Source organism: Podarcis vaucheri (genome assembly GCF_965113315.1).
Source record: "Podarcis vaucheri genome assembly, chromosome: 2".
Lineage (NCBI taxonomy): Eukaryota > Metazoa > Chordata > Lepidosauria > Squamata > Lacertidae > Podarcis > Podarcis vaucheri.
In genome coordinates this window covers 72,529,339-72,556,550 of record NC_138760.1, presented here as the reverse complement: position 1 = coordinate 72,556,550, position 27,212 = coordinate 72,529,339, and the positions used below count along the sequence as shown (strand labels likewise).

The 27,212-nt window shown below is 42.2% G+C and overlaps 1 protein-coding gene across 1 annotated transcript; it reads left to right on the top strand.

Annotated features, from left to right (window-relative positions):
* Positions 1-809: 809 nt before the first annotated feature.
* Positions 810-27,212, top strand: LOC309526159 (ovomucoid-like). The gene is made up of 7 exons (XM_082212074.1): positions 810-931; positions 12,556-12,584; positions 13,873-13,982; positions 20,507-20,583; positions 24,702-24,730; positions 25,666-25,775; positions 27,080-27,212. The coding sequence occupies exons 1-7, from the start codon at positions 877-879 to the stop codon at positions 27,132-27,134; spliced, it is 465 nt and encodes a 154-aa protein (XP_082068200.1). The 5' UTR covers positions 810-876; the 3' UTR covers positions 27,135-27,212.

The following is a 27,212-nucleotide window of genomic DNA, read 5'->3' as shown; positions in this document are numbered from 1 at the left end:
CACTTCAAGGAGAATCTCCAAGGAAAAATGGGGAAGATATTGTTAGGGCAATACTCTGAGCATCAGAAGTGTGGTTTAATCAGAACATAATAATAGCGCTGGTGGATCGTGCCCATGTTTCTTCTGTCCCAGCATCCTGTTCTCACAGCTGACAACCAGATACCTATGGGATGCCTGCAAGCAGGACCTGAGGGCAAAAACACTGGACCCACCTTCTGTTTTCCCAGTAACTTGTATTCAGAAGAAAATGGCCTCAAGCAATGGAAATCCAAGATGCTCACGCCATACATTCATGGCTTGTTTTCTCCTATCACCAAATCTTGTTTTCTCCGTGCTTGTTTTCCACTTTGTGGTTTTAATCAGTTAAAAATAATAAGTGCTTGACGTATATAAAGTGTTTGTATTGCTTTCTGGGACAACAACACCTCTTTTATTTTATGGCTTATATGCTGAACAAGTAAGGCTCCTTTGTTTTCTTTGTACTAAAACAATTGTCTATGATCAAAAGAATCCCAACATTTCTAAAACTGTTTTGTTTGTACCTCATTTCTTGTGACCTGCAACAGCAATGTCATCATCACACCAGAAGCCGTATTTCTTAAGGAGCTGGTTGCCAAATGTTTATTGCATACACGTGGAATGTGCATTGAAAGGGAAACCATTAAATTGGTACAAGACATTGCAGTCCTCTGTAATCACATTTGCATGTGTAAATATTTCTCAAAAATTGGGAGATGTCATCATCAAGGCTGCAGAAACTTCCATAAATACATGGAAGAGATACCAGACCTCATCTGTAACCAGTGGAATCTGAAAAGCATCTACTGCTTGGAAAAGCACTAAGAGGCCAACAGATCCAAACCCACCAGCAAAACCATGAAGCCAAGCAGCTTTCTCCTCCTCACTCTGATGGTCTTCTTTTTGTACTCAGGTGAGTAATATTTCATATTGCAAAATTTCTCTTTCTTGGAGAGGTGTAGGGACCAAACAGTCCATAGACTATTCGTGTCTTCAGATGAGTGTAAGAAGGCTTAACCTGTGTTGACTAAATCCAGTTAAAATCTCCCTGCAAACCATTGTGTTCGTTGTCTGAAAGTTTACGAAAGGAGGGGACATTGTTGTTAAGCATAGGGACACTTTAGGCAGGGACACACATCCCCCCAGAACACACACTTGAACCTTCCTACATTCTTTTGAACACTGAAACATGTCTGTTCTCAAGCTTCCTCCTATATGAAATCATACATGCTAGAAAGAACCAGAATGAATGTCTTCCTATGTGAGATTTACTCTATCAAATAAAGATACTCTCCATCAGGGCTCTACATTGCACAAGGCGCCCACCACTATTCACACCATTGGAGCCTTTTTGAAAGCTGAGGCTCGAAACACTAATGCCCCCTGAAGCTACCATGTACTCTCCTTTCTTCATAGTCCCCACATGGCTCTTGTGACAAAGAAAGTGGACCTAGCCATGATTCTTAACATGCAAAGCACCACAGCCGGGCATTTAAGGGATATCAACAGAACTGGGTCCCAGTTAGTTATGGACTAAACCAGTATATACAGTTATTTGTATTTAGTATAGTTAAGTGAACCATTTCCCATTGATTTGATTGTCTTCCTATCCATGCTCAGTGGCATTTAAAGGAAATTGTATATTGCCAAGGCAAATTATAGATGCATTTTTAGGATAACATAGGATGTAAAAGATACAATGCATCTCACTTTTCAGTTCCTAGAAATAAATGTTATCAAATTGGCTATTATTCAACATATGGAATTTCTAAACAATTTTCACATTTTCTGTGTTTTGCATCTAGATGTTGTGAAAGCAACATGGGAAGCGGTAAGTGGGAAATCATTTATTCTTATGAAAGAACATGGAAGTAGCGTGGAGTTAAGATAAGTGAATTTATGTTTCTTGTGGATTTTAAAATATTCTCTCTCTGTGTGTGTGTGTCAATTTTTAAAATAGAATTTAAAATAAGGCGACAAAAATACATCGACACAAATATAACATACCAGAGCTGTGTTTTTCGCATGATTACACACATCTAGTCCCACCCCTTTTTTTTAAAAAAAGTGGGTAGTATTATTGTTTGTTCCAGTTGCTACCCACAATTTGTAAGAAAGTCTCAGCTTGTGTTCTGTAGTAGCCTACTGGGGTTATTCTGTTATTACTAGACAGACCGCCCAACCTTGCAGGCATATTATTTAGCCACTGTCTTATGAATCCAGGCACTCACTGTGTGTTTTTTAAAAGTATTTATTTGCAAAACAACCGTTAAATGTGTCTACCATGAAACCCCTGGAGCTGCCCACTCGCAATCTGGCAGGATTAATCCTCTCTGTAGGGACTACCATGTCTGCAAATTTTGTTTCGCAGTTTGAAAAATTTGTACCTGTTCTAACCGTGGAATATTTTAAACTTTAAATGAATGAATGAATTTATTAATACGGTCACAGACCAGCATCAACACACACAATATCACAGATCATTTTAAAAAAAACAGAAATACAGAGGACAATATGAATAGAACAAAATTAAATAATTAATTATTAGCGTGCCCCCTGTAATTAACATTTAGGGTTTTGGTCATTATGGGATACCACTTGCTTCCTGTGATTAATTGCAGACGCACAGAATTTGGCTACATTTAATGTAGTCTTGGGATTCTTGTCCTCTAGCAGTAGTTTTAAACTATGGTGTTCCGATTCTTTCCTGGACTTTTGCAAAATAGGTGTAATAAAAGTCAAACGCATATCCTCATAAAGACGACAACGTAATAGTACATGTGAAGCAGTTTCAATTTCCAACGAGCCACAAGGGCAGACCCGTGCTGTGTATGGTTTACCCTCAAATCTGCCCTGAAGTAAGGCAGAAGGGAGAACGTTGAATCTAGCAAGGGTAAAAGACCGTCTGTATTTGGGTACCTGAAGACCTGACAGATAGTTAGCTGGAGAGAAACCTCTCCCATGGTCCCTTATTGCTGGATGTTTGATCATTTTGCTCATGTGGCATTGTAATTCTACATCCCAGATACGCTGGCAAATTGTAGTCCTAGCTTTCTCGAAGGCTATCGCTATCAGGGTCTGCTGTGGGATCCCCAAGCCTTTAAGCTTTTCCAGCAGTGTAGCTTTCCATTTGGATTGGCAGGTATCTAATAAGGTTAAAGGTGCCAGCCCAACCGGGAAGAAAATAAGCTTTAGCCAATAATGGATCTTCAATATCCATATCCGAGTACCGATAGGAATTTGCCCAACCTCCAAACGGACCGCTATGTTGGATACGCAAGAGGGAATCCCCAGCAAGCAGCGGAAAAACTTAGTTTGGAATGCCTCTAAGAGAGTAAGGTTTTTAAAGCTGCAGATCTGGGATCCATATAACAATTGTGATAGTATTTTGGCAGCAAAGACCTGGGAGGCTGCCGGTATATGTTGGCCCCCTTTCCCATAGAAGAATCTTATTAACGCTTTGGTAGATCTTTCTGCATTTGCAATAGTATTATTAATCTGAAAGCGCCAGGAGCCCCTTTCCTGGAAGGTTACACCCAGGTATTTAAAGGTTGCTACCTGTTCTATTAAGCGATTGTCTATTTTCCATTTGTGCCTCCTCCTTTTTTTAGAGAACACCATGACTTTGGATTTGTTGTAGTTAATTGTTAGTTGTTCGATGCTGCAGTATTTGGTAAGAGATCTCAAAAGTTTTCTTAATCCAACTCAAGAAAAGGAAATTCAAACTGTGTCATCCGCATATAAAAGGACCGGGAGGGGCGTACCAGCCAATTTGGGGGGGTGGGCATTTTCTTTCTCTATATTTCCTACTAGCGAGTTGATATAGAAGTTAAATAAAGTAGGCACAAGGACACACCCTTGCCTGACCCCCTTATGGATTTGGATTTCCTTGGATAGGTGCCCCTGTCGGTCACACCTTACCCGGATCCGTGTATTTTCATAAAGACTGTGGATGAGATACAGTAGACGTTTGTTTATATTTGCGGCGCTTAGCTTTCCCCAAAGCCTGTCCCTCGGTATTAAATCAAAAGCAGATTTGAAATCTATAAAGGCCACGTATAGGGAACCTCCTTCTCTTGATGTATATTTCTCCGCAATATGTTGGAGAACAAGGCCTTGGTCTAAGGTTGACCGATTTGCCCTAAAACCAGCCTGTGCTTCTGAAAGAATGTGGTCTTGTTCCAACCAGTCCACTAATTTGTCGCATAGGTAGGCAGCGTACAATTTGCTAATGATACTTAGGAGGCTGATTGGCCTGTAATTAGCCGGGTCTGATCGGCTCCCTTCCTTGAATAAAGGGATGATGATTGCTAATCCCCAGTCCTCAGGGATAGTGGCCGATTGATCTATGCTGGTAAATAGGGCAGCTAGCACAGGGGCCCACCATTCAACATTAGCCTTAAGGAGTTCCGGTGTAATGTTGTCTACGCCGGGTGCTTTTCCAGGTTTAAGGGATTGGATGAGCCTATTGATCTCTTCAGTTGCTACTGGGGGCCATTCGGCGCCAATATCACTCGGAGCTGGGGGCAGGGCCTGCAGATGTTGATTTGATGTATATAAAGATAGAAAGTAAGCCTCCCAAATCCCAACTGGTATAGTATAATCAATTTCAATCGGGGAGTCTTGCCAGCTTTTCACGACTATTTTCCAAAAAATGGCTGAGTCTTTCCTTCGAGAGGCCTCTAATAAACGTTGCCACTCCCCCCTTTGGGCCTGAAGCTTTTTCTTTTTAATCAGATCTTTATATTTACGTTTGGCTTCGAACCATTCTGCGGGAAGCAAGGGTAAATTCGCTGATTTGTAATTCCTGTACTTATCCAGCAAAGAACGCTTTGTAGCAATACATTCCTGATCAAACCAGGGTTTGGATTTGTTGGGGCGATGTCTTTTTTTGAATCAGGTGGGGTTGCAAAAGTGAGATCAGATCCTGGAAAAAGATTATTCTAGATTCAGAACATGGTGAGTTTAAGAGATTATCTCTTCTCATGAGGAATATGTCCGAATATAGCCTTTCAGATGTTTCGGCATTCAGCTTTTCGGACCATCGAATACGTGAGTATCTCAACTCCATGTTGGAGGACCTGGGGTCTTCAAGTTTATCGTTGCAAAATAAGTCTTTTCTTGCATCCAGGAGAAGGCAGAGCGGTAAGTGATCACTATCAACCCTCTCCTCCACTTTGCACTCAAGGGCTCTATTTAGGAGATTAAATGATACCATAACATAGTCGATAGTGGAAGCTCCTGCATTCGATATAAAAGTAAATTCCCCACAAGCCTCCCCATTCTTGCGCCCATTTAGTATGGCCAGGTCCAGCTTGTTAGAAAGACGCAATAGGCACAGACCTGCTTAATTACATCCCTTGTCTTTTGAGAATCTAGTGGGTATAAGGTGGTTTTCTTCCACGATGGGTGGCGAGTCGTGGAAGTGTGCATATAGTGCTTCGTCAGACCAGCCACTAGCACTGAAGCTGCAGGGGTTTGAGTCATCAAACCATCAATGTATGTTTCCAGCCCATGCCAGGTGTTTTTAATCAGCTGCTTGCCTCTTTGGGGGGGAAGATATACATTAATCAGTAGCAGGGTGAAGAATCTACTTTTCACTAGTAAGGCCATAGCCAGGTGTTTCAGTGTCTCTAACTTTACTAAGGACGCCCTCAACCTTGTAGATATTAAAATGCCTAGGCCACCCTTGACTCTCCCCCCTTTAGTGCTTGGGGATCCTGTGAGGGACATTGAGGAAAAGCCGTTACCTTCTAGGTCCCCTGTGAGCCATGTCTCCTGTAAAAATACTATATTGTAGCCTTGGATAAATTTAGCAAAGGATGGGTCAGCTGCCTTTTTTTGCCATCCTGCGATATTCCATGATAAAAAGCTAAGGTTGGCTTTACCAAGAACCACTCCTTGTCAATTATCTTCCAAGGTACTGTTGGAGTTTACCATTCTACGTGGCAGCCGACGATCATCTTTACATGGAGAACTGCCCAGGTGTTCTATGGTGTCAGATGGTAAATATAGAGTACTCACATTGGTAGACACTGGGCCTTTGCTATACAAGGCCTCCTCCTGGGGGTATTCTACCTGGTTGTAGCCTAATTCCGCTTCATCTAAGTATCTCTTTTTGGACCAGAAGCCTGGTGAGGTTTCCTTAGGCATGTTTTTCCTTATAGGGAGCGATGCATTGTTCTCCTTTGTAAGTTGTACTTTCTTGATGCAAAACTTTAAATGTGTTTTGCATGAAATCCCAGGCACTGATGAGCTATAATTTGACAGGTTTAAGCCCCCGCAATGGGGCCTTACCATGTCACCAAATCACATGCCCCAAGTGGGAACTTGGGATGAATAGAGAACAACATTATCACACAATTCCCTGCTTGCCAGGACAATAAATCAGCATTTCCCTGTGCTTTAATACACACCTTAATATAACACTTGTTGAATTGTCATTTGCATTCCTCATCTTTGCCTCTTTCTTAGGCATGTCATAATCAGAAAGGTCTTGCAGTCCAAAGGTTAAGTGGGGAGGACCTTTAAAACTGTTGTGTCCTTCGTCTTCAGGAATATTGCAAAGGGCATCCAAACCCCGCATGCATCTTCAAGAAACGTCCCCACTGTGGTTCTGATGGCAAGACCAATGGCAACAAGTGTGACTTCTGCAATGCATATTTGTGAGTATATCAAAGAATCATGCAGTCTAAAGGGACCCCAAGAGTCATGTATTCCAACCTCCTGGAATGCAGGAATCCTTTCCCCCCTGATACATCTTTGTTGGAAGTTAAAAAGTACTTGATTATATTTGCACTAAGCATGGTGAGATGTAAATAAAAGAACAGAAAAGAAAAAGAGAATCAGCACCCATGTAGAAGGGAAAGTCAAGCGGGGGGGACACCCCTCCCCTGGACAGTGCAGGAATCATTTTGCACAATGTGGTATTCTAACCCTTGGCCCTAATTTATGTGTTACTTATGAGGCCCAACGGAACATGGTGAGCAGAGCTAATCTGTAGGTAGCCCTGAATTTGAAGATGGAGTGGGTTGGGAGGGCTATTCACATGCACCACCCTCCTGAAACTCTTGCTGCTGCTGCTGCTGCTGCTGCTGCTGCTGCTAAGAGTGATCCAGGGGGACGGGGAGGGGAAATATGCCCAAATAAGCTCTATCGCCATCCCACCAGGCCAGACTCAACACAAAAGGTGTTGGCCCAGAAGAAATATAACAAAAGCCCTTCAGGGAATCAGGGGATAATAAGAACATTATTCTGAAGGTATCAAAGGCCTACACTAGGTGTTTCCTTAATGTGGATCTTGGAATTGCTCTAGGTAAATGTCTGAATATTTACCGCTAGAGAAGTTTGATACAGAAGTACAGTGAAGGCTGGAGAAGGGGGATCTTCCACAAAGTGGTAGACCTGAAAAGGGCATTGGTCCCTCGTGCTCAATATTGGCTAGACTGTCAGAATGCAGTTTTTCAGGGTCTCAGACAGGATCTGTCCTCAGCCCTTTCCCATCCCCAAGACTGTCAGCAATGATGGCATAAGCTTTCCCACCTATATAGTATTTGTCTTTAAAGAGTTATAATGAAAGCTGCATCTTACGAATTCTCATATTTATTTACTTCTTTTTTTCTCATCAGCGAAAGTGGAAGAAAGCTGAAACTGAAATACTATGGAAAATGCAAAAAAGCTTAGGATGCACAAGACTATGAAACATCAAAAAAGAAGTCCCATTTCTTTTTAAGCTCCACTCATTGCATCACTACAAAACAAATCCATTCTTCGCTTTGCTTATCCTCTGTGAGCCAGTGAATATCTCGCAACATCTTAATTTGGTTTATCAATAAATAAGCTCAGGAACATTATCAAACTCTCCATACATTTATTGGTGTATTATCTTTTCTTAAAATTATTATATAATTTGGACGAGAGATTGGTGTCGAAGTTTCTTACTAATAATGCATAATCAGGGAACTGAGTCAAACAATCAGTGGAATCTTCTCCCTTTTGAGTATGACATTTCTGAGTTCTGGCAATTGAGTTCTGCAGATTAAAAAAAACCCCATCCCGCTGCTATGATACATTTCTTTTCTTTTCTATTGATTTTTAATAGGGGGGGGGACAGAGAAATAAGAGAAAAGTACACATTGAAAATTCAGTTGCCATCATATGAATTGATATATGCCATTCAAGTGGGTACCCAGCTACAACATTGCGCCAGCAGAAGAATTAATGTTAATGCAATGGGATTTCTCTCCTCCTTGCTTTCCCCACCTTGGTGTCCCACTGTGTCGCCTATGTAGCTCTGCTGGATTTTGGAAATCCCTAGGCCAGGTTAGGCTATGCAGAGGAGGAGGAAGAGGAGGAGGAGGAGGAGGAGAGAAGGGAAGACGGTTTTGCTGCCCAAGGGGAACGTAAGAAGCAGCTGCTGGATCAGGCCAATGGCCCACCAGATCCATCATCCTGTTCTGCATATGCCCAGTTGCCAAGTTCATTCATCTCTGAGATGCAGCAGCCATCTTGTTTTTGTGAGAGAGAAAGGCAGAAGAGCTCCTCACTTTCACAGGTATTGTTCCACAAGGAAATCTCAACAGAGCAGAGAAAATAGTGTCCATCCTTCAGCCTTTTCCACTGGACGGCGACTCAACTGCTCATCAGAATATACGCTTATGGCAGGGAATGGCAGGAAGTAGCCCCATGTTGTGCAAACATCGGATAAAGTGTCAAGCTTCAATCCAATTCACTCTTCCTTGAAAGCAAATCCTTACTTCATAAGGCTTAATGCTTAGGATCAGGAGAAGTGCCTCTGAGGGAAAAAGTGGGACATAGCTCTGCCAAGATTTGGAAACCTCCAAACTCTCTGAACCCAAGCTCCAGACTTTCTCCTGCCAGCTTCTTGTTTCCTTTATTGGCCAAGATCTATCATGTAAAACACATACAAACATATAAGGGAAATTGGGCAGAGAACTGCTGGTCTGGTGAATGGAGAGGGGATGTTGGTGTGGACTATACATGAGTGGCTAATAAGCAAAGGCATAAGGGTTGGAGAGAGATGCTGCGGTGGTTAGGAAGGAGATGAGACAGAATTAATGCCTCACAATTGTAGGTGCGACTCCTTAGTTCTATAGTTTTGCTGAATGATGGTTGCATCATCCTTCTTTTTGGAAGTATCAAGATCTTTCCAAACCACATATAATGAATATTGTTACCAAAGTCGAGTGCCTGCCCATTTCTCTGCCAAGTGGTAGCAACACTTCTGTGGTTTTCAAATAATTAAAGATAATTTTTGCGTTTGACGTATATATCGTATTTGTATTGCTTTCTTGGACAACCTTTACAATACCTCTTTTGTTTTATAGCTTACATGTTGAACCAGTAAGGCTCTTTCCATGGGTTTTCCTGATAGCTACCTCTAAACTCCCCACCCCCGTAATATTTATATCTGAAATCAGTGTTGGCTAGGAGTACATGTAATAAATTATTTTTTGGCAAATACTATATGACATGCAATTTATCACTGGAGTCTTTTTTTCAGCCTTGTTTTGGCTTATTGTCAAGACAAGCTACTTTGCATAGTTTCTGCAGAGGAAGGGAACTGTTATGCATGGTATATTACATTGCTGCCCTCTGTAATGTCCTATTTCCACATGTAAATATTTCTTGAGACTGGGAGATTTCATCATTGGTGCCACAATGATGTCTATATATTTAGGGAAGGAGTCCAGACCTCACTGCAGCCAGTGAAATCTGAGAAGCATCTACTGCTTGGAAAAACACTAAGCGGCAGACAGAACTAAACTCACCAGCATCATCATGAAGCCAGGCAGCTTTTTCCTCTTCACTCTGATGGTCTTCTTTTTGTACTCAGGTGAGTCATATTTCATATTGCAAAATTTCTCTTTCTCAGAGAGGTGTAGGGACCATACAATCCATGGACTATTCATGCCTTCAAATGAGTGTAGGAAGGCTCCACCTGTGGTGGCTAAATCCAGTTAAAATCTCCTTGCAAACAATGGTGTTCGCTGTCTGAAAGCGGAAGGAAGGAGGTCAAACATTGTGGTCAAACATAGGGACATGAAGGACAGGGACACAGATCCCCCCAAAACACACACACACACTTGTACCTTTCTCTCATTCTTTTGAACACTGAAACATGTCTGTTCTCCAAGTTCCTCCTATATGAAATTATACATGGCAGGAAGAGCCAGAATGAATGTCTTTCTATGTGAGATTTACTCTATCAAATAAAGATACTCTACATCAAGGCTCTACATTTCTCAAGGCACCCACCACTATTCACACAATAGGAGCCTTTTTGAAAATGGATGCTTGAGATATTAATGCCCCCTGAAGCTACCATGTACCCTCCTTTCTTCATGGTCTCCACGTGGCTTTTGTGACATAAAAAGTGGACCTAGCCATGATTCTTTTTTTTTTAAAGATATTTTATTAGAGTTTTCCAAGTTATAACAAGAAAAGTGAAAAAAAGAAAATACAAAAAAGAAAAACATACAAAATAAAAACAGTTAAAAACACATTAATTTTCATAACATATCTTCAATACACTTATTTTCCCAGACCTCCTCAAACCTCCCTTTTTTGTATTCCAGTACAATTTGTCAGTTCAGCAAATCCTTACCATCAAGTTTTTACCCTATTCTAATCTTTCATTACATTACCTTACTCTATTCTCCTCATTGTCCTATAAAAACCTTAACCTAAATCTTATTTTTAGTAACTTCTCTTAACCATTATATTCTTTCCTAATCCCTTAAACTTTTATACCAGAGCCAAGCAATTTCATTTCATCCATCCATCTAGTATTCATCAATTATGTAGAATAATCCTAATAACAAAAAATAGGAAGGAAAAAAAGAAAATCTTCATCCAACGTCCCATCCCCCAGGTCCCGGGTTTGTCAGTCCACTTATCCCATTAAACTGGCACATTAACCTGGTGACCTAATATCCAAGGCTCTTAAATCTCTTCCACATCCCTTCCACTGTTTTTCTTCATATTTTCTTTTCACTCGTGTAATCTCCAAATTAATAATGCTTTTGCCTCCTTCCAACCAAAAGGTCCCTTTTCCACAGTCCAAACTGAGCTCCATGTAGTACTTAAAAGCATGTTTCAAAGCCCCTCCAGACTTTGGAATCCCCAATCTCCAAATCTCTCACAGTCCGCTACCAGACTCGGAAAGTCCATATGTCCCTGCTCAGGGGGGTCAATCCAACCCCCCATTTCCAGTCCAATCCAAACTTCTTCTTTCCGAGTCTGATTTTTTTGAAAACCAGTTGCCAATTCCAAAGATTCATGTTCCTGCAGGGCCGCAACCTCCGTCTGTGGCTCCATTTCTGACTCCCCAGGTTCAGCAGAATCCTCTTCTTTCTTCTGTTCTAACAAGGCACAATCTTGGTATAAATCCTGGGTAAACTCCATACCTTTTTCTACTGCCTGTCCAAGATTTCCCACAGTCTGCTTAAGGTTCCCAACCAAGTCAGTCATCAAATTCATTCCCTCATGAAATTCTTCCAGTAGAGCATTTGTTTTGAGAAAAGCGCACAACAACATTTCTGAGTACATTGTCCTTCAAGGTCACCATTCAATTCCCACAGGTTATACTGTAATGGCTGGAAAATCCCTAGTTACAGTTTCACTATCTCCCCCTAGAGGGAAAACTTCTGTTACAAATCCAGCCCCAAAGTTTCTTTTACTTTTAAATACTTTGCTTTGTTCAGACTACAAAAAAGGAAGGTTGACTTCCTGTTAGACCTTCCCGTTTCAGTACCGAATTGCAGTGTCTTTTTGAGTCCAATTCCTTTCTTTTCCCAGTTCCTTAAATTGTGGTTCGATTTTCCCGAGTTTAGGTACTCACAGTGGTTGTTTTTAAAGTCCAAATTGTCCAAGAAGAAGGCAGCACTCTCCGGCAACGGCTGTGCGGCTTCGCTCCACGGAAATAGCGGTAGACTCTCAGCACCACACCACTTCCTCCTCTTCGCTTCGGGGCCCGTTATTGAGCTCCTTTGCAGGTTGGGGGGGCACTAAGTGTGCCCGCCGAGTCCCAGGGTCACAGGCTTCATCCGCCTGTGATTTCTAAAGGGTCCCCGCTTCGCCGTAGCGGGAAAGACCCGTTTCGTGCGGAGCTTGTCCCTCCGTTTCAGAGGGAGTCCGCCATTGCCGGAGGCGCCACCCCGGAAATCGACCTAGCCATGATTCTAAACACACAAAGCACCACAGCCAGGCATTCAAGGGAAATCAACAGAACTGGGTCCCAGTTAGATATGGACTAAACCAGTATATACAGTTATTTGTAATTATTATAGTTAACAGACTGAACCATTTCCCATTGATTTGCTTGTCTTCCTATCCATGCTCAGTGACATTTAAAGGAAATTGCATATTGCCAAGGCACTTTTAGGATAACATAGGATGTACAAGATACAGTGCATCCCACTTTTCGGTTACTAGAAATAAATGTTATCAAATGGACTATTATTCAACATATGGATTTGCTAAATCATTTTCACATTATCTATGTTTTGCATCTAGATGTTGTTGTGAAAGCAACATGGGAAGCGGTAAGTGAGAAATCATTTATTCTTATGATAGAACATGGAAGTAGCGTGGAGTTAAGATAAGTGAATTTATATTTCTTGTGGAATTTTAAATTATTTTCTGTGTGTGTGTCAATTTTTAAAATAGAATTTATAATACAGGCAACAAAAACACATCAACACAAATAAAACATAAAAGTGCTGGATTTCCCCCATGATTTCACATCTCTAGTCCCATCCCTTTTTTTAAAAAAAGGCGGTGGAATTATTATTAGTTCCAGTTGCTACCCACAATTTGTAAGAATGTCTCACCTTGTGTTCTGTAGTAGCCTACTGGGGTTATTCTGTTATTACTAGACAGACCGCCCAACCTTGCAGGCATATTATTTAGCCACTGTCTTATGAATCCAGGCACACACTGTGTGTGTTTTTAAAGCATTTATTTGCAAAAACAACTGTTAAATGTGTCTAGCATGAAACCCCTGGAGCTGCCCACTCATAATCTGGCAGGATTACCGTATTTTTCACCCTATAGGATGCAATTTTTCCCCTCCAAAAATGAAGGGGAAATCTGTGTGCGTCCTATGGGGCGAATGCAGGCTTTCGCTGAAGCTTGGAGTTCCCACAGGGCTCCCTAGGCTGTGGATAGCAGCCTGCTGCACGGAGCGCGGGGAGCGCTGAAGCAGAGCGCCCCGCACTTCGGGCAGACATCAGGCAGCCCCACAAGCTCAGGGGACAGCGGGGAGGCGCAGCGCCGCCATCCCGCTGGTCCCCCACCTGGTTTGGATTCTCCGACCTGGTTTTGGGGGGGAAATAAAGGGAATTTTTTCCCTTTATTTCCCCCCCAAAAAAACTAGGTGCGTCCTATGGGCTAGTGCGTCCTATGGGACGAAAAATACGGTAATCTTCCCTGAAGGGACTACCATGTCTGCAAATTTTGTTTGGCAGTGTGAAAAACTTTGTCCCTGTTCTAACCCTGCAATATTTTAAACTTTGAAGGTGTCTTGCATGAAATCCCTGGCACCAACAATCTATAATTTGACAAGTTTAAGCACCCACAATGGGGCCTTACATTGTCACCGAATCACATGCCCCAAGAGGGAACTTGGGATGAATAGAGAACAACATTATCACACAATTCCCTGCTTGCCAGGACGATGAATCAGCATTTCCTGTGCTTGAATGCATAACTGAATATAACACTTGGTGTATTCCTCATTTGTGCCTCTTTCTTAGGCATGTCATAATCAGAAAGGCAGTCCAAAGGTTAAGTGGGGGGGACCTTTAAAAGTGTTGTGTCCTTCATCTTCAGGAATATTGCAAAGGGCATCCAAACACAGCGTGCATCTTCGAGAAACGTCCCCACTGCGGTTCTGATGGCGAGACCTATGGCAACCAGTGTGACTTCTGCAATGCATATTTGTGAGTATATCATAGAATAATGCAGTTGGAAGGGACCCCGAGAGTCATTTAGTCCAACCTCCTGGAGTGCAGGAATCATTTTTTTCCTCTCAGACATCTTTGTTGGAAGTTAAAAAGTAAATGATTATATTTGCACTCAGCATGGTGAGATGTAAATAAACGAAATAAAAAGAAATTGAGAATCAGCACCCATGTAGAAGGGAAAGTCAAGCGGGGGGGGACACCCCCCCCCGGGCAGTGCAGGAATCATTTTGCACAATGTGGGGTTCTAGCCCATGGCCCTGAGTTTTGTCATGTTTATGAGGCCCAAAGGAACATGGTGAGCAGAGCTAATCTGTAGGTAGCCCTGATTTGAAGATGGAGCGGCTTGGGGGGGCTATTCACATGCACTGACACTCTTGCTGCTGCTGCTAAGAGTGATCCAGGGGGGTGGGGAGGGGAAATAGGCCCAAATGGGCTCCATCTGTTAGAATATTCCATTCCACCTTAAGAGGAACAGGCATGACTGTTGTGTGTCACATGCCTGTTTACACTCCAGCACAGCTTGCTGCGAACGTCCGTTTGTGTGTAGCTATCGCTTAAGCTGCTTGCTTTTGGACATGAAGGGGAGAAGACATGTTTTTCCTTTTGTCCTGATGTATGCTGAATAAACTGCTTATAAATATTCTTTACAAAGCCTCTCCCTCCCGCTTCTGTTGTGCGTTTACTCTGCTGAGTTGCGTGCCCAGCTTCTGAACTTCTGAAGCTCTGGGTCACAGATTCATGCTGCACAAAGGACTGGAGTTCGACCGGCATGTTGGCCCGTGGGTTGGGGACAGCTGGGGGCTTACCAATTGCCCTCAATTCCTTAGGAGCATCCCAACACTATCCCATCCCATAACACCAGACACAACACAAAAGGTAGTAGGGTTGGCCCAGAAGAAAAATAACAAAAATCCTCACCAGGGAATCAGGGGGTAATAAAAGCATTATTCTGAAGGTAACAAAGGCCTACACTAGGTGTTTCCTTAATGTGGATCTTGAAATTGCACTAGGTAAAAGTCTGAACATTTGCTGCTAGAGAGGTTTGACACAGATGTACGATGAAGGCGGGAGAAGGGGAATCTTCCATAAATGGTAGACCTGAAAAGAGCATTAGTCCCTCGTGATCAATATTTTTTTTAAAAAGATATTTATTGCAAATTTTTAAACAAAAAATCACCAAACATATAAAATACCATCACCCAAAAAGTAACAAACAAGAGAAAACAGAAGTGAACTAAGAAATAAATATAGAATAAAAAAGATACAACAAGAGCAGCTATCCATAGATCATATTTCCATAACCTTTGGACTTCCTCACATCTCCCTTTCCTGCGTTCTCCATAATGACCGCTCCCCGCTTAAAACGGGGGGCGCCCTTTGCGTGGACGCGTGCAGCCCCTAAGTCTGGAGCGGCCCCAACAGCATAGGCTTGGCTTTGCCTTCCCTCAGGTGGGATACCTGGAGGTCTCCGCCTACCTCAGTCAGTTGTCCAATCCCACCTGGGGGAAGCGTTGCCAAGGAGACCAGGCCAGGTAGGGGAGGGATTACCTGCCCACACAATAGAGGGAGGATCTTACCTAGGAATCCTCACTTGGCTCCAGAGCTTCCTCACATCTCCCTTTCCTGCGTTCTCCATAATAAAGTTATAAACAGCAATTTATTACCTTATTTCAATTCTTATATTAGTAATTCTCAAAGATTATGCCTCAAATTTTAAATATTTTTATCAAAAACTTAACTGCTTGGTTTAGACATAATATTACTTCAAATTTCATCTTTTTCTTAAACATCACTTATTCTCATATATCTTTCACCTAAATTGCTGATGCTGTGTTATTTTCTATCGTGCATTTTCTTAACATTCATACAGCTTATAACATTTTTGTAAATAGTCTTTAAACTTTTTCCAGTCCTCTTCCACTGTCTCTTCTCCCAGGTCTCGAATTCTGCCAGTCATTTCAGCTAGCTCCATGTAGTCTATCAGTTGCGTCTGCCATTCTTCCTGTGTGGGCAAATCTTGGGTCTTCCAATGTTTTGCGATGAGTATTCTTGCTGCTGTTGTTGCATACATAAAAAAGGTTCGATCCTTTTTTAACACCTTCTGGCCAACAATGCCTAAAAGGAAGGCCTCTGGTTTCTTAGGGAAGGTATACTTAAATACCTTTTTTAACTCATTATAGATCATTTCCCAGAAGGCCTTAACTCTCGGGCACGTCCACCAAAGGTGAAAGAATGTTCCTTCAGTCTCCTTACATTTCCAACATTTATTGTCATGCAAATGGTAAATTTTTGCAAGCTTGACTGGGGTCATGTACCACCTATATATCATTTTCATAATGTTTTCTTTCAAGGCATTACAAGCCGTGAACTTCACACCGGTGGTCCATAACCTTTCCCAGTCAGCAAACATAATGTTGTACCCAATATCCTGCGCCCATTTTATCATGGCTGATTTAACTGTTTCATCTTGAGTATTCCATTTTAACAGCAAGTTGTACATTTTTGAAAGTACCTTAATCTTAGGTTCTAACAATTCTGTTTCTAGTTTCGATTTTTCCACCTGGAAACCTGTTTTTTTATCCAAATTAAAAGTTTCCCTAATCTGAGCATAATGTAACCAATCTCGCACTTTATCCTTTAATTTCTCAAAACTCTGCAATCTCCAGGTATCTCCATCTTTTTCTAATATTCCGGCCATTTGGCCTAGTCCCTCATGATCAATATTGGCTAGGCTGACGGGAAGTAGTTTTCCAGGGTCTCTGACAGGATTCTTCCTCAGCCCTTTCCCGTCCCCAAGACACATAGCAATTATGGCATAAGCTTTCCCATCTATATAGTATTTCTCTTTAAGGAGTTATAATGAAAGCTGCAACTTATGAATTCTCATATTTATTTACTTCTTTTTTTCTCATCAGCGAAAGTGGAAGAAAGCTGAAACTGAAATACTATGGAAAATGCAAAAAAGCTTAAGATGCACAAGACTATGAAATATCTACAAAAGAAGTCCCATTTCTCTTTAAGCTTCACTCATCGCATCACCACAAAAAAGAAATCCATTCTTCTCTTTGCTTATCCTCTGTGAGCCAGTGAATATCTCACAACATCTTGATTCGGTTTATCAATAAATAAGCTCAGCAACATTATCAAACTCTCCATACATTTATTTGTGTATTATCTATTCCTAAAAATATTATATGATTTGGGCAAGAGATTGGTCTTGAAGTTTGTTACTAATAACGCACAATCAGGGAACTGAGTCAAACAATCAGCAGAATCTTCTCCCTTTTGAGTATTACATTTCTGAGTCCTGGCAATTAAGTTCTGCAGATTAAACAAACAAACAAACAAACAAAAAGCCTGTAGGACACCAGGTGATTAGTTAGACACTGAGGCTAGAACCCATCCCCCTGTCATAATACCTTTCTTTTCTTTTCTATTAATTTTTAATAGAAGAAAATAAAAAAAACAGACAGAGAAATAAGAGAAAAGTACACATTGGAAATTCAGTTGCCATCATATCAATTGATATATTCCATTCAAGTGGGTACCCAGCTACATCATTGTGCCAGCGCAAGAATTAATGTTAATGCAATGGGATTTCTCTCCTCCTTACTTTCCCCACCTGGGTGTCCCACTGTGTCACCTATGTTGCTCTGCTGGATTTGGGAAATCCCTAGGGCAGGTTGGGCTATGCAGAGGAGGAGGAAGAGGAGGAGGAGGAGAGAAGGGGAGACGGTTCTGCTGCACAAGGGGAACGTAAGAAGCAGCTGCTGGATCAGGCCAATGGCCCACCAGATCCATCATCCTGTTCTGCATATGCCCAGTTGCCAAGTTCATTCATCTCTGAGATGCAGCAGCCATCTTGTTTTAGTGAGAGAGAAAAGCAGAAGAGCTCCTCACTTTCACAGGTATTGTTCCACAAGGAAATCTCAACAGAGCAGAGAAAATAGTGTCCGCCCATCAGCCTTTGCCACTGGAAGGCAACTCAACTGCTCATCAGAATATCCGCTTATGGCAGGGAAAGGCAGGAAGTACCCACATGTTGTGCAAACATCTGATAAAGTGTCAGGCTTCAATCCTATTCGCTCTTCCTTGAAAGCAAATCCTTACTTCATAAGGCTTACTGCGGAGTAAAAATGCATAGGATCAAGAGAAGCACCTCTGAGGGACAAAGCGGGACATAGCTCTGCCAAGATTTGGAACCCTCCAAACTCTCCGAACCCAAGGTTCAGATTTCTTCAGTCAGCTTTTTGTTTCCAAAATGGCCAAGATCTATCATGTAAAACACATACAAACTTATGAGGGAAATTGGCCAGAGAACTGCTAGTGTGGTGAATTGGTGTGGACTATACATGGGTGGCTAATAAGCAAAGGCATAAGGGCTGGGGAGAGACACTGGGGTGATTAGGAAGGAGATAAAGCAGATAAAGCGCCTGCCAACCTAGCAGTTCGAAAGCACCCCCGGGTGCAAGTAGATAAATAGGTACCGCTTACCAGCGGGAAGGTAAACGGCGTTCCGTGTGCTGCGCTGGCTCGCCAGATGCAGCTTTGTCACGCTGGCCACGTGACCCGGAGGTGTCTCCGGACAGCGCTGGCCCCCGGCCTCTTGAGTGAGATGGGCGCACAAACCCCAGAGTCTGTCAAGACTGGCCCGTTCGGGCAGGGGTACCTTTACCTTTACCTTTAAAGCAGAGTTAATGCCTCACAATTGCAGGTGCGACTCCTTAGTTCTATAGTTTTGCTGAATGATAGTTGCATCATCCTTCTTTTTAGAAGTATCAAGATCTTTCCAAACCACTATGATCTCAATAGAATGAATATTGTTACCAAAGTCGAGTGTCTGCCCCTTTCTCTGCCAAGTGGTGGCAAAAGCCCATGGGGTCCCAGGCGTCTGTGTTTCTGTGGAGAATTGAGGATGTGACAGAGACTGTTGTGGCTTTAAGAAACAAATTTCTTAAGCTATATACACATTCAATCTGCATGGAGGGAGTCCAGATCTTACAATTATGGCCATTTCAAAAGGCACTTGTACCCTACAGCAGCAAAGGCAGCCTTCAGACAGCCTTTAGACAGCCTTCCCAAGATGGCTTCCCCTTCCAGCTCTTCCTCCTGCTTCTTCTTCCCAGCATCCTTTGCTTCCAGACTCCCTTTTCCTGTCACCTCAAACATACACTCCATCACCTTACAGATAGGTAGCCGTGTTGGTCTGCCATAGTCAAAATAAAAAAATCCCTTCCAGTAGCACCTTAAAGACCAACTAAGTTAGTTCTTGGTATGAGCTTTCGTGTGCATGCACACTTCTTCAGATACACACTATCTGAAGAAGTGTATCTGAAGAAGTGTGCATGTACACGAAAGCTCATACCAAGAACTAACTTAGTTGGTCTTTAAGGTGCTACTGGAAGGGATTTTTTTATTTTGACTCCATCACCTTGTTAACATCCCCATCGTGGATTCCAAGTTGGCCCATCAACACCTTTTCTCATGTTAACAGGTTTGCTCTCTGCTAAGCCAACCAGGCTGGTTTGGATAAGACAATCCAGGAATTCTCTGTCTGGCACAGCCCTGCAGCTTGTATTTTAATCCATATCCCAATTAATCAAAATCCTAACATATAGTCATTTCTAGGGTTTAAGGGTGTGTCCCCCTTAAATCTATGACAATATACTGCTTCAAAGAGAATTGGAAAATGATGAAGATGACCTTGAGATAATAATCTGAGCATCGGAAGAACACAAGAATACCCCTGCTGGATCATGCCCGTGTCTCTTCTGTCCCAGCATCCTGTTCTCACAGCTGACAACCAGATACCTATGGGATGCCTGCAAGCAGGACCTGAGGGCAAAAACACTGGACCCACCTTCTGTTTTCCCAGTAATTTGTATTCAGAAGAAAATGGCCTCAAACAATGGAAATCCAAGATGCTCACGCCAAACATTCATGGCTTCTTTTCTCCTATCACCAAATCTTGTTTTCTCTGTGCTTGTTTTCCACTTCTGAGGTTTCCAAACAATTAAAGTTAATAAGTGTTTGACGTATATAATGTGTTTGTATTACTTTCTGGGACAACAATACCTCTTTTATTTTATGGCTTACATGCTGAAGGAGTAAGGCTCCTTTGTTTTTCTTTATACTAAAACAATTGCCTATGATCAAAAGAATCCCAACATTTCTAAAACTGATTTGTTTGTACCTCATTTCTTGTGACCTGCAATGTCATCATCCCACTGGAAGGCCGTATTTCTTAAGGAACCGGTTGCCAAATGTTTATTGCATACACGTGGAATGTGCATTGAAAGGGAAACCATTAAATTGGTACAAGACATTGCAGTCCTCTGTAATCACATTTGCATGTGTAAATATTTCTCAAAAATTGGGAGATTTCATCATCAAGGCTGCAGAAACTTCCATAAATACATGGAAGAGATACCAGACCTCATCCGTAACCAGTGGAATCTGAAAAGCATCTACTGCTTGGAAAAGCACTAAGAGGCCAACAGATTCAAACCCACCAGCAAAACCATGAAGCCAAGCAGCTTTCTCCTCCTCACTCTGATGGTCTTCTTTTTGTACTCAGGTGAGTAATATTTCATATTGCAAAATTTCTCTTTCTTGGAGAGGTGTAGGGACCAAACAGTCCATAGACTATTCGTGTCTTCAGATGAGTGTAAGAAGGCTTCACCTGTGTTGACTAAATCCAGTTAAAATCTCCCTGCAAACCATTGTGTTCGCTGTCTGAAAGTTTACGAAAGGAGGGGACATTGTTGTTAAGCATAGGGACACTGGAGGCAGGGACACACATCCCCCCAAAACACACACTTGAACCTTCCTACATTCTTTTGAACACTGAAACATGTCTGTTCTCAAGCTTCCTCCTATATGAAATCATACATGCTAGAAAGAACCAGAATGAATGTCTTCCTATGTGAGATTTACTCTATCAAATAAAGATACTCTCCATCAGGGCTCTACATTGCACAAGGCGCCCACCACTATTCACACCATTGGAGCCTTTTTGAAAGCTGAGGCTCGAAACACTAATGCCCCCTGAAGCTACCATGTACTCTCCTTTCTTCATAGTCCCCATGTAGCTCTTCTGACATAAAAAAGTGAACCTAGCCATGATTCTAAACATGCAAAGCACCACAGCCGGGCATTTAAGGGATATCAACAGAACTGGGTCCCAGTTAGTTATGGACTAAACCAGTATATACAGTTATTTGTATTTAGTGTAGTTAACGGACTGAACCATTTCCCATTGATTTGATTGTCTTCCTATCCATGCTCAGTGACATTTCAAGGAAATTGTATATTGCCAAGGCAAATTATAGATGCATTTTTAGGATAACATAGGATGTAAAAGATACAATGCATCTCACTTTTCAGTTTCTAGAAATTGTTGTTGTTTAGTCGTTTAGTCGTGTCCGACTCTTCGTGACCCCATGGACCAGAGCACGCCAGGCACTTCTCTCTTCCACTTCCGCAGTTTGGTCAAACTCATGCTGGTAGCTTCGAGAACACTATCCAACCATCTTGTCCTCTGTCGTCCCCTTCTCCTTGTGCCCTCAATCTTTCCCAACATCAGGGTCTTTTCCAGGGAGTCTTCTCTTCTCATGAGGTGGCCAAAGTATTGGAGCCTCAGCTTCGCGATCTGTCCTTCCAGTGAGCACTCAGGGCTAATTTCCTTAAGAATGGATGTGTTTGATCTTCTTGCAGTCCATGGGACTCTTAAGAGTCTCCTCCAGCACCATAATTCAAAAGCATCAATTCTTTGGCGATCAGCCTTCTTTATGGTCCAGCTCTCACTTCCATACATCACTACTGGGAAAACCATGGCTTTAACTATACGGACCTTTGTTGGTAAGGTGATGTCTCTGCTTTTTAAGATGCTGTCTAGGTTTACCATTGCCTTTCTTCCAAAGATCAGGCGTCTTTTAATTTCATGACTGCTGTCACCATCTGCAGTGATCATGGAGCCCAAGAAAATAAAATCTCTCACTGCCTCCATTTCTTCCCCTTCTATTTGTCAGGAGGTGATGGGCCCAGTGGCCATGATCTTCGTTTTTTTTTGATGTTGAGCTTCAGACCATATTTTGCGCTCTCCTCTTTCACCCTCATTAAAAGGTTCTTTAATTCCTCCTCACTTTCTGCCATCAAGGTTGTGTCATCTGCATATCTGAGGTTGTTGATATTTCTTCCGGTGATCTTAATTCGGGCTTGGGATTCATCCAGCCCAGCCTTTCGCATGATGAATTCTGCATATAAGTTAAATAAGCAGGGGGACAATATACAGCCTTGCCGTACTCCTTTCCCAATTTTGAACCAATCAGTTGTTCCGTATCCAGTTCTAACTGTAGCTTCTTGTCCCACATAGAGATTTCTCAGGAGACAGATGAGGTGATCAGGCACTCCCATTTCTTTAAGAACATGCCATAGTTTGCTGTGGTCGACACAGTCAAAGGCTTTTGCATAGTCAATGAAGCAGAAGTAGATGTCTTTCTGGAACTCTCTAGCTTTCTCCATAATCCAGCGCATGTTTGAGATTTGGTCTCTGGTTCCTCTGCCTCTTCTAAATCCAGCTTGCACTTCTGGGAGTTCTCGGTCCACATACTGCTTGAGTCTTTCTTGTAGAATTTTAAGCATAGCCTTGCTAGCGTGTGAAATGAGTGCAATTGTGCGGTAGTTGGAGCATTCTTTGGCACTGCCCTTCTTTGGGATTGGGATGTAGACTGATCTTCTCCAGTCCTCTGGCCACTACTGAGTTTTCCAAACTTGCTGGCATATTGAGTGTAGCACCTTAATAGCATCATCTTTTAAAATTTTAAATAGTTCAGCTGGAATACCATCACTTCCACTGGCCTTGTTATTTGCAGCGCTTTCTAAGGCCCATTTGACTTCACTCTCCAGGATGTCTGGCTCAAGGTCAGCAACCACACTACCTGGGGTGTACGATCCATCCTTATCTTTCTGGTATAATTCCTCTGTATATTCTTGCCACCTCTTCTTGATGTCTTCTGCTTCTGTTAGGTCCTTTCCACTTTTGTCTTTTATTATGGTAATCTTTGTACGAAATGTTCCTTTCATCTCTCCAATTTTCTTGAACAGATCTCTGGTTCTTCCCATTCTGTTGTTTTCCTCTATTTCTTTGTATTGCTCGTTTAAGAAGGCCTTCTTGTCTCTCCTTGCTATTTTTTTGAACTCTGCATTCAATTTCCTGTATCTTTCACTATCTCCCTCGCATTTTGCTTGCCTTCTCTTGACCGCTATTTGTAAGGCCTCGTTGGACAGCCACTTTGCTTTCTTGCATTTCCATTTCATTGGGATGGTTTTCGTTGCTGCCTCCTGTATAATGTTGCGAGTCTCCATCCATAGTTCTTCCAGCACTCTGTCCACCAAATCTAAATCCTTAAACCTGTTCCTCACTTCCACTGTGTATTCATAAGGGATTTGACTTAGATTGTATCTTACTGGCCCAGTGGTTTTTCCTACTTTCTTCAGTTTAAGCTTGAATTTTGCTATAAGAAGCTGATGATCTGAGTCACAGTCAACTCCAGGTCTTGTTTTTGCTGACTGTATAGAGCTTCTCCATCTTTGGCTGCAGAGAATATAATCAATCTGATTTCGATGCTGCCCATCTGGTGATGTCCATGTGTAGAGTTGTCTCTTGTGTTGTTGGAAAAGAGTGTTTGTGATGACCAGCTTGTTCTCTTGGCAGAACTCTATTAGCCTTTGCCCTGCTTCGTTTTGAACTCCAAGGCCAAACTTGCCAGTTGTTCCTTTTATCTCTTGACTCCCTACTTTAGCATTCCAATCCCCTATAATGAGAAGAACATCCTTCTTTGGTGTCAATTCTATAAGGTGTTGTAAGTCTTCATAGAATTGGTCAATTTCAGTTTCTTCAGCACCAGTGGTTGGTGCATAAACTTGGATTATTGTGATGTTAAAAGGTCTGCCTTGGATTCGTATCGAGATCATTCTATCATTTTTGAGATTGCATCCCAGTACTGCTTTCGCCACTATTTTGTTGACTATGAGGGCCACTTCTTTTCTTTTGTGGGATTCTTGCCCACAGTAGCAGATATGATGGTCATCCGAACTGAATTCTCCCATTCCCGTCCATTTTAGTTCACTGATGCCAAGGATGTCAATATTTATTCTTGCCATCTCATTTTTGACCACATCCAACTTACCAAGGTTCATGGTTCTTACATTCCAGGTTCCTATGCAATATTTTTCTTTACAGCATTGGACTTTCCTTTCGCTTCCAGGCATATCCGCAACTGAGCGACCTTTCGACTTTGGCCCAGCCGCTTCATCAGCTCTGAATCTACTTGTACTTGTCCTCCGCTCTTCCTCAGTAGCATGTTGGACGCCTTCCGACCTGAGGGGCTCATCTTCCAGCGTCATAACTTTTATATGCCTTTTGTCTTTGTCCATGGAGTTTTCTTGGCAGGGATACTGGAGTGGCTTGCCGGTTCCTGCTCCAGGTGGATCACATTTGGTCAAAACTCTCCACTATGACCTGTCCATCTTGGGTGGCCCTGCACGGCATAGCTCATAGCTTCTCTGAGTTATTCAAGCCCCTTCACCACAGCAAGGCAGTGATCCATGAAGGGGTAAATGTTATCAAATAGACTATTATTCAACATATGGAATTTCTAAATAATTTTCACATTTTCTGTGTTTTGCATCTAGATGTTGTTGTGAAAGCAACATGGGAAGCGGTAAGTGGGAAATCATTTATTCTTATGATAGAACATGGAAGTAGCGTGGAGTTAAGATAAGTGAAATTATTTTTCTTGTGGATTTTAAAATATTCTCTCTCTCTCTCTCTCTGAACGTTTCTGTGTGTGTCACTTTTGAAAACAGAATTTAAAATACAGGCAACAAAAACACATTGGCACAAATATAACATACAAGAGTTGGGTTTTCCCCATGATTACACATATCTAGTCCCATTCCTTTTTTTAAAAAAGGCGGTGGAATTATTATTAGTTCCAGTTGCTACCCACAATTTGTAAGAAAGCCTCAGCTTGTGTTCTGTTGTAGCCTACTGGGGTTATTCTGTTATTACTAGACAGACTGCCCAACTTGCAGACATATTATTTAGCCACTGTCATGAATTCAGGCACTCACTGTGTGTTTTTTATAAGTATTTATTTGCAAAAACAACCGTTAAATGTGTCTAGCATGAAACCCCTGGAGCTGCGCATTCACAATTTGGCAGGATTAATCTTCTCTGAAGGGACTACCATGTCTGCAAATTTTGTTTCGCAGTTTGAAAAACTTTGTGCCTGTTCTAACCCTGCAATATTTTAAACTTTAAAGGTGTTTTGCATGAAATCCCAGGCACTGATGATCTACAATTTGACAGGTTTAAGCCCCCGCAATGGGGCCTTACCATGTCACCAAATCATATGCCCCAAGTGGAAACTTGGGATGAATAGAGAACAACTTTATCACACAATTCACTCCTTGCCAAGACGATAAATCAGCATTTCTCTGTGCTTTAATGCACACCTTAATATAACACTTGTTGAATTGTCATTTGCATTCCTCATCTTTGCCTCTTTCTTAGGCATGTGATAATCAGAAAGGCCTTCCAGTCCAAAGGTTAAGTGGGGAGGACCTTTAAAACTGTTGTGTCCTTTGTCTTCAGGAATATTGCAAAGGGTATCTAAAACCAGGATGCACCTTGGAATACCGTCCCCACTGTGGTTCTGATGGCAAGACCTATAGCAACAAGTGTGACTTCTGCAATGCATATATGTGAGTATTTCATAGAATAATGCAGTTGGAAGGGACCCCGAGAGTCATGTAGTCCAACCTCCTGGAGTGCAGGAATCTTTTTTTCCCTCTCAGACATCTTTGTTGGAAGTTAAAAAGTAAATGATTATATTTGCACTCAGCATGGTGCGATGTAATTAAACGAAATAAAAAGAAATTGAGAATCAGCACCCATCTAGAAGGGAAAGTCAAGCGGGGGGACACCCCTCTCCTGAGTTTTGTGTTAATTATGAGGCCCAAAGGAACATGGTGAGCGGAGCTAATCTGTAGGTAGCCCTGATTTGAAGATGGAGTGGCTTGGGAGGGCTATTCACATGCACCACCCTCCTGACACTCTTGCTGCTGCTGCTAAGAGCGATCCAGGGGGATGGGGAGGGGAAATATCCCCAAACGGGCTCTATCTGTTAGAATATTCCATTCCACCTTAAGAGGAACAGGCATGACTGTTGTGTGTCACATGCCTGTTTACACTCCAGCACAACTTGCTGGGAACTTCCGTTTGTGTGTAGCTATTGCTTAAGCTGCTTGCTTTTCGACATGAAGGGGAGAAGACATGTTTTTCCTCATGTCCTGATGTATGCTGAATAAACTGCATGTAAATATGCTTTACACAGCCTCTCCCTGCCACTTCTGTTGTGTGCTTACTATGCTGAGTTGTGTGTCCAGCTTCTGAACTTCTGAAGCTCTGGGTCGCAGATTCATGCTGCACAAAGGACTGGAGTTCGACCGGCATGTTGGCCCGTGGGTTGGGGACAGCTGGGGGCTTACCAATTGCCCTCAATTCCTTAGGAGCATCCCAACACTTATCCCATCCCACAATAACAGACATAACACAAAAGGTAGTAGGGTTGGCCCAGAAGAAAAATAACAAAAATCCTCACCAGGGAATCAGGGGGTAATAAGAACATTATTCTGAAGGTAACAAAGGCCTACACTAGGTGTTTCCTTAATGTGGATCTTGAAATTGCACTAGGTAAAAGTCTGAACATTTGCTGCTAGAGAGGTTTGACACAGATGTACAGTGAAGGCTGGAGAAGGGGAATCTTCCCCAAAGTGATAGACCTGAAAAGGACATTGGTCCTTCTGGCTCAATATTGGCTAGGCTGTCAGAATGCAGTTTTCCAGGGTCTCTGACAGGATTCTTCCTCAGCCCTTTCCCGTCCCCAAGACACAGAGCAATGATGGCCTAAGCTTTCCCACCTATATAGTATTTGTCTTTAAAGAATTATAATGAAAGCTGCAACTTATGAATTCTCATATTTATTTACTTCTTTTTTTCTCATCAGCAAAAGTGGAGGAAAGCTGAAACTGAAATACTATGGAGAATGCCAAAAAGCTTAAGATGCACAAGACTATGAAACATCTACAAAAGAAATCCCATTTCTCTTTAAGCTTCGCTCATCACATCACCACAAAAAA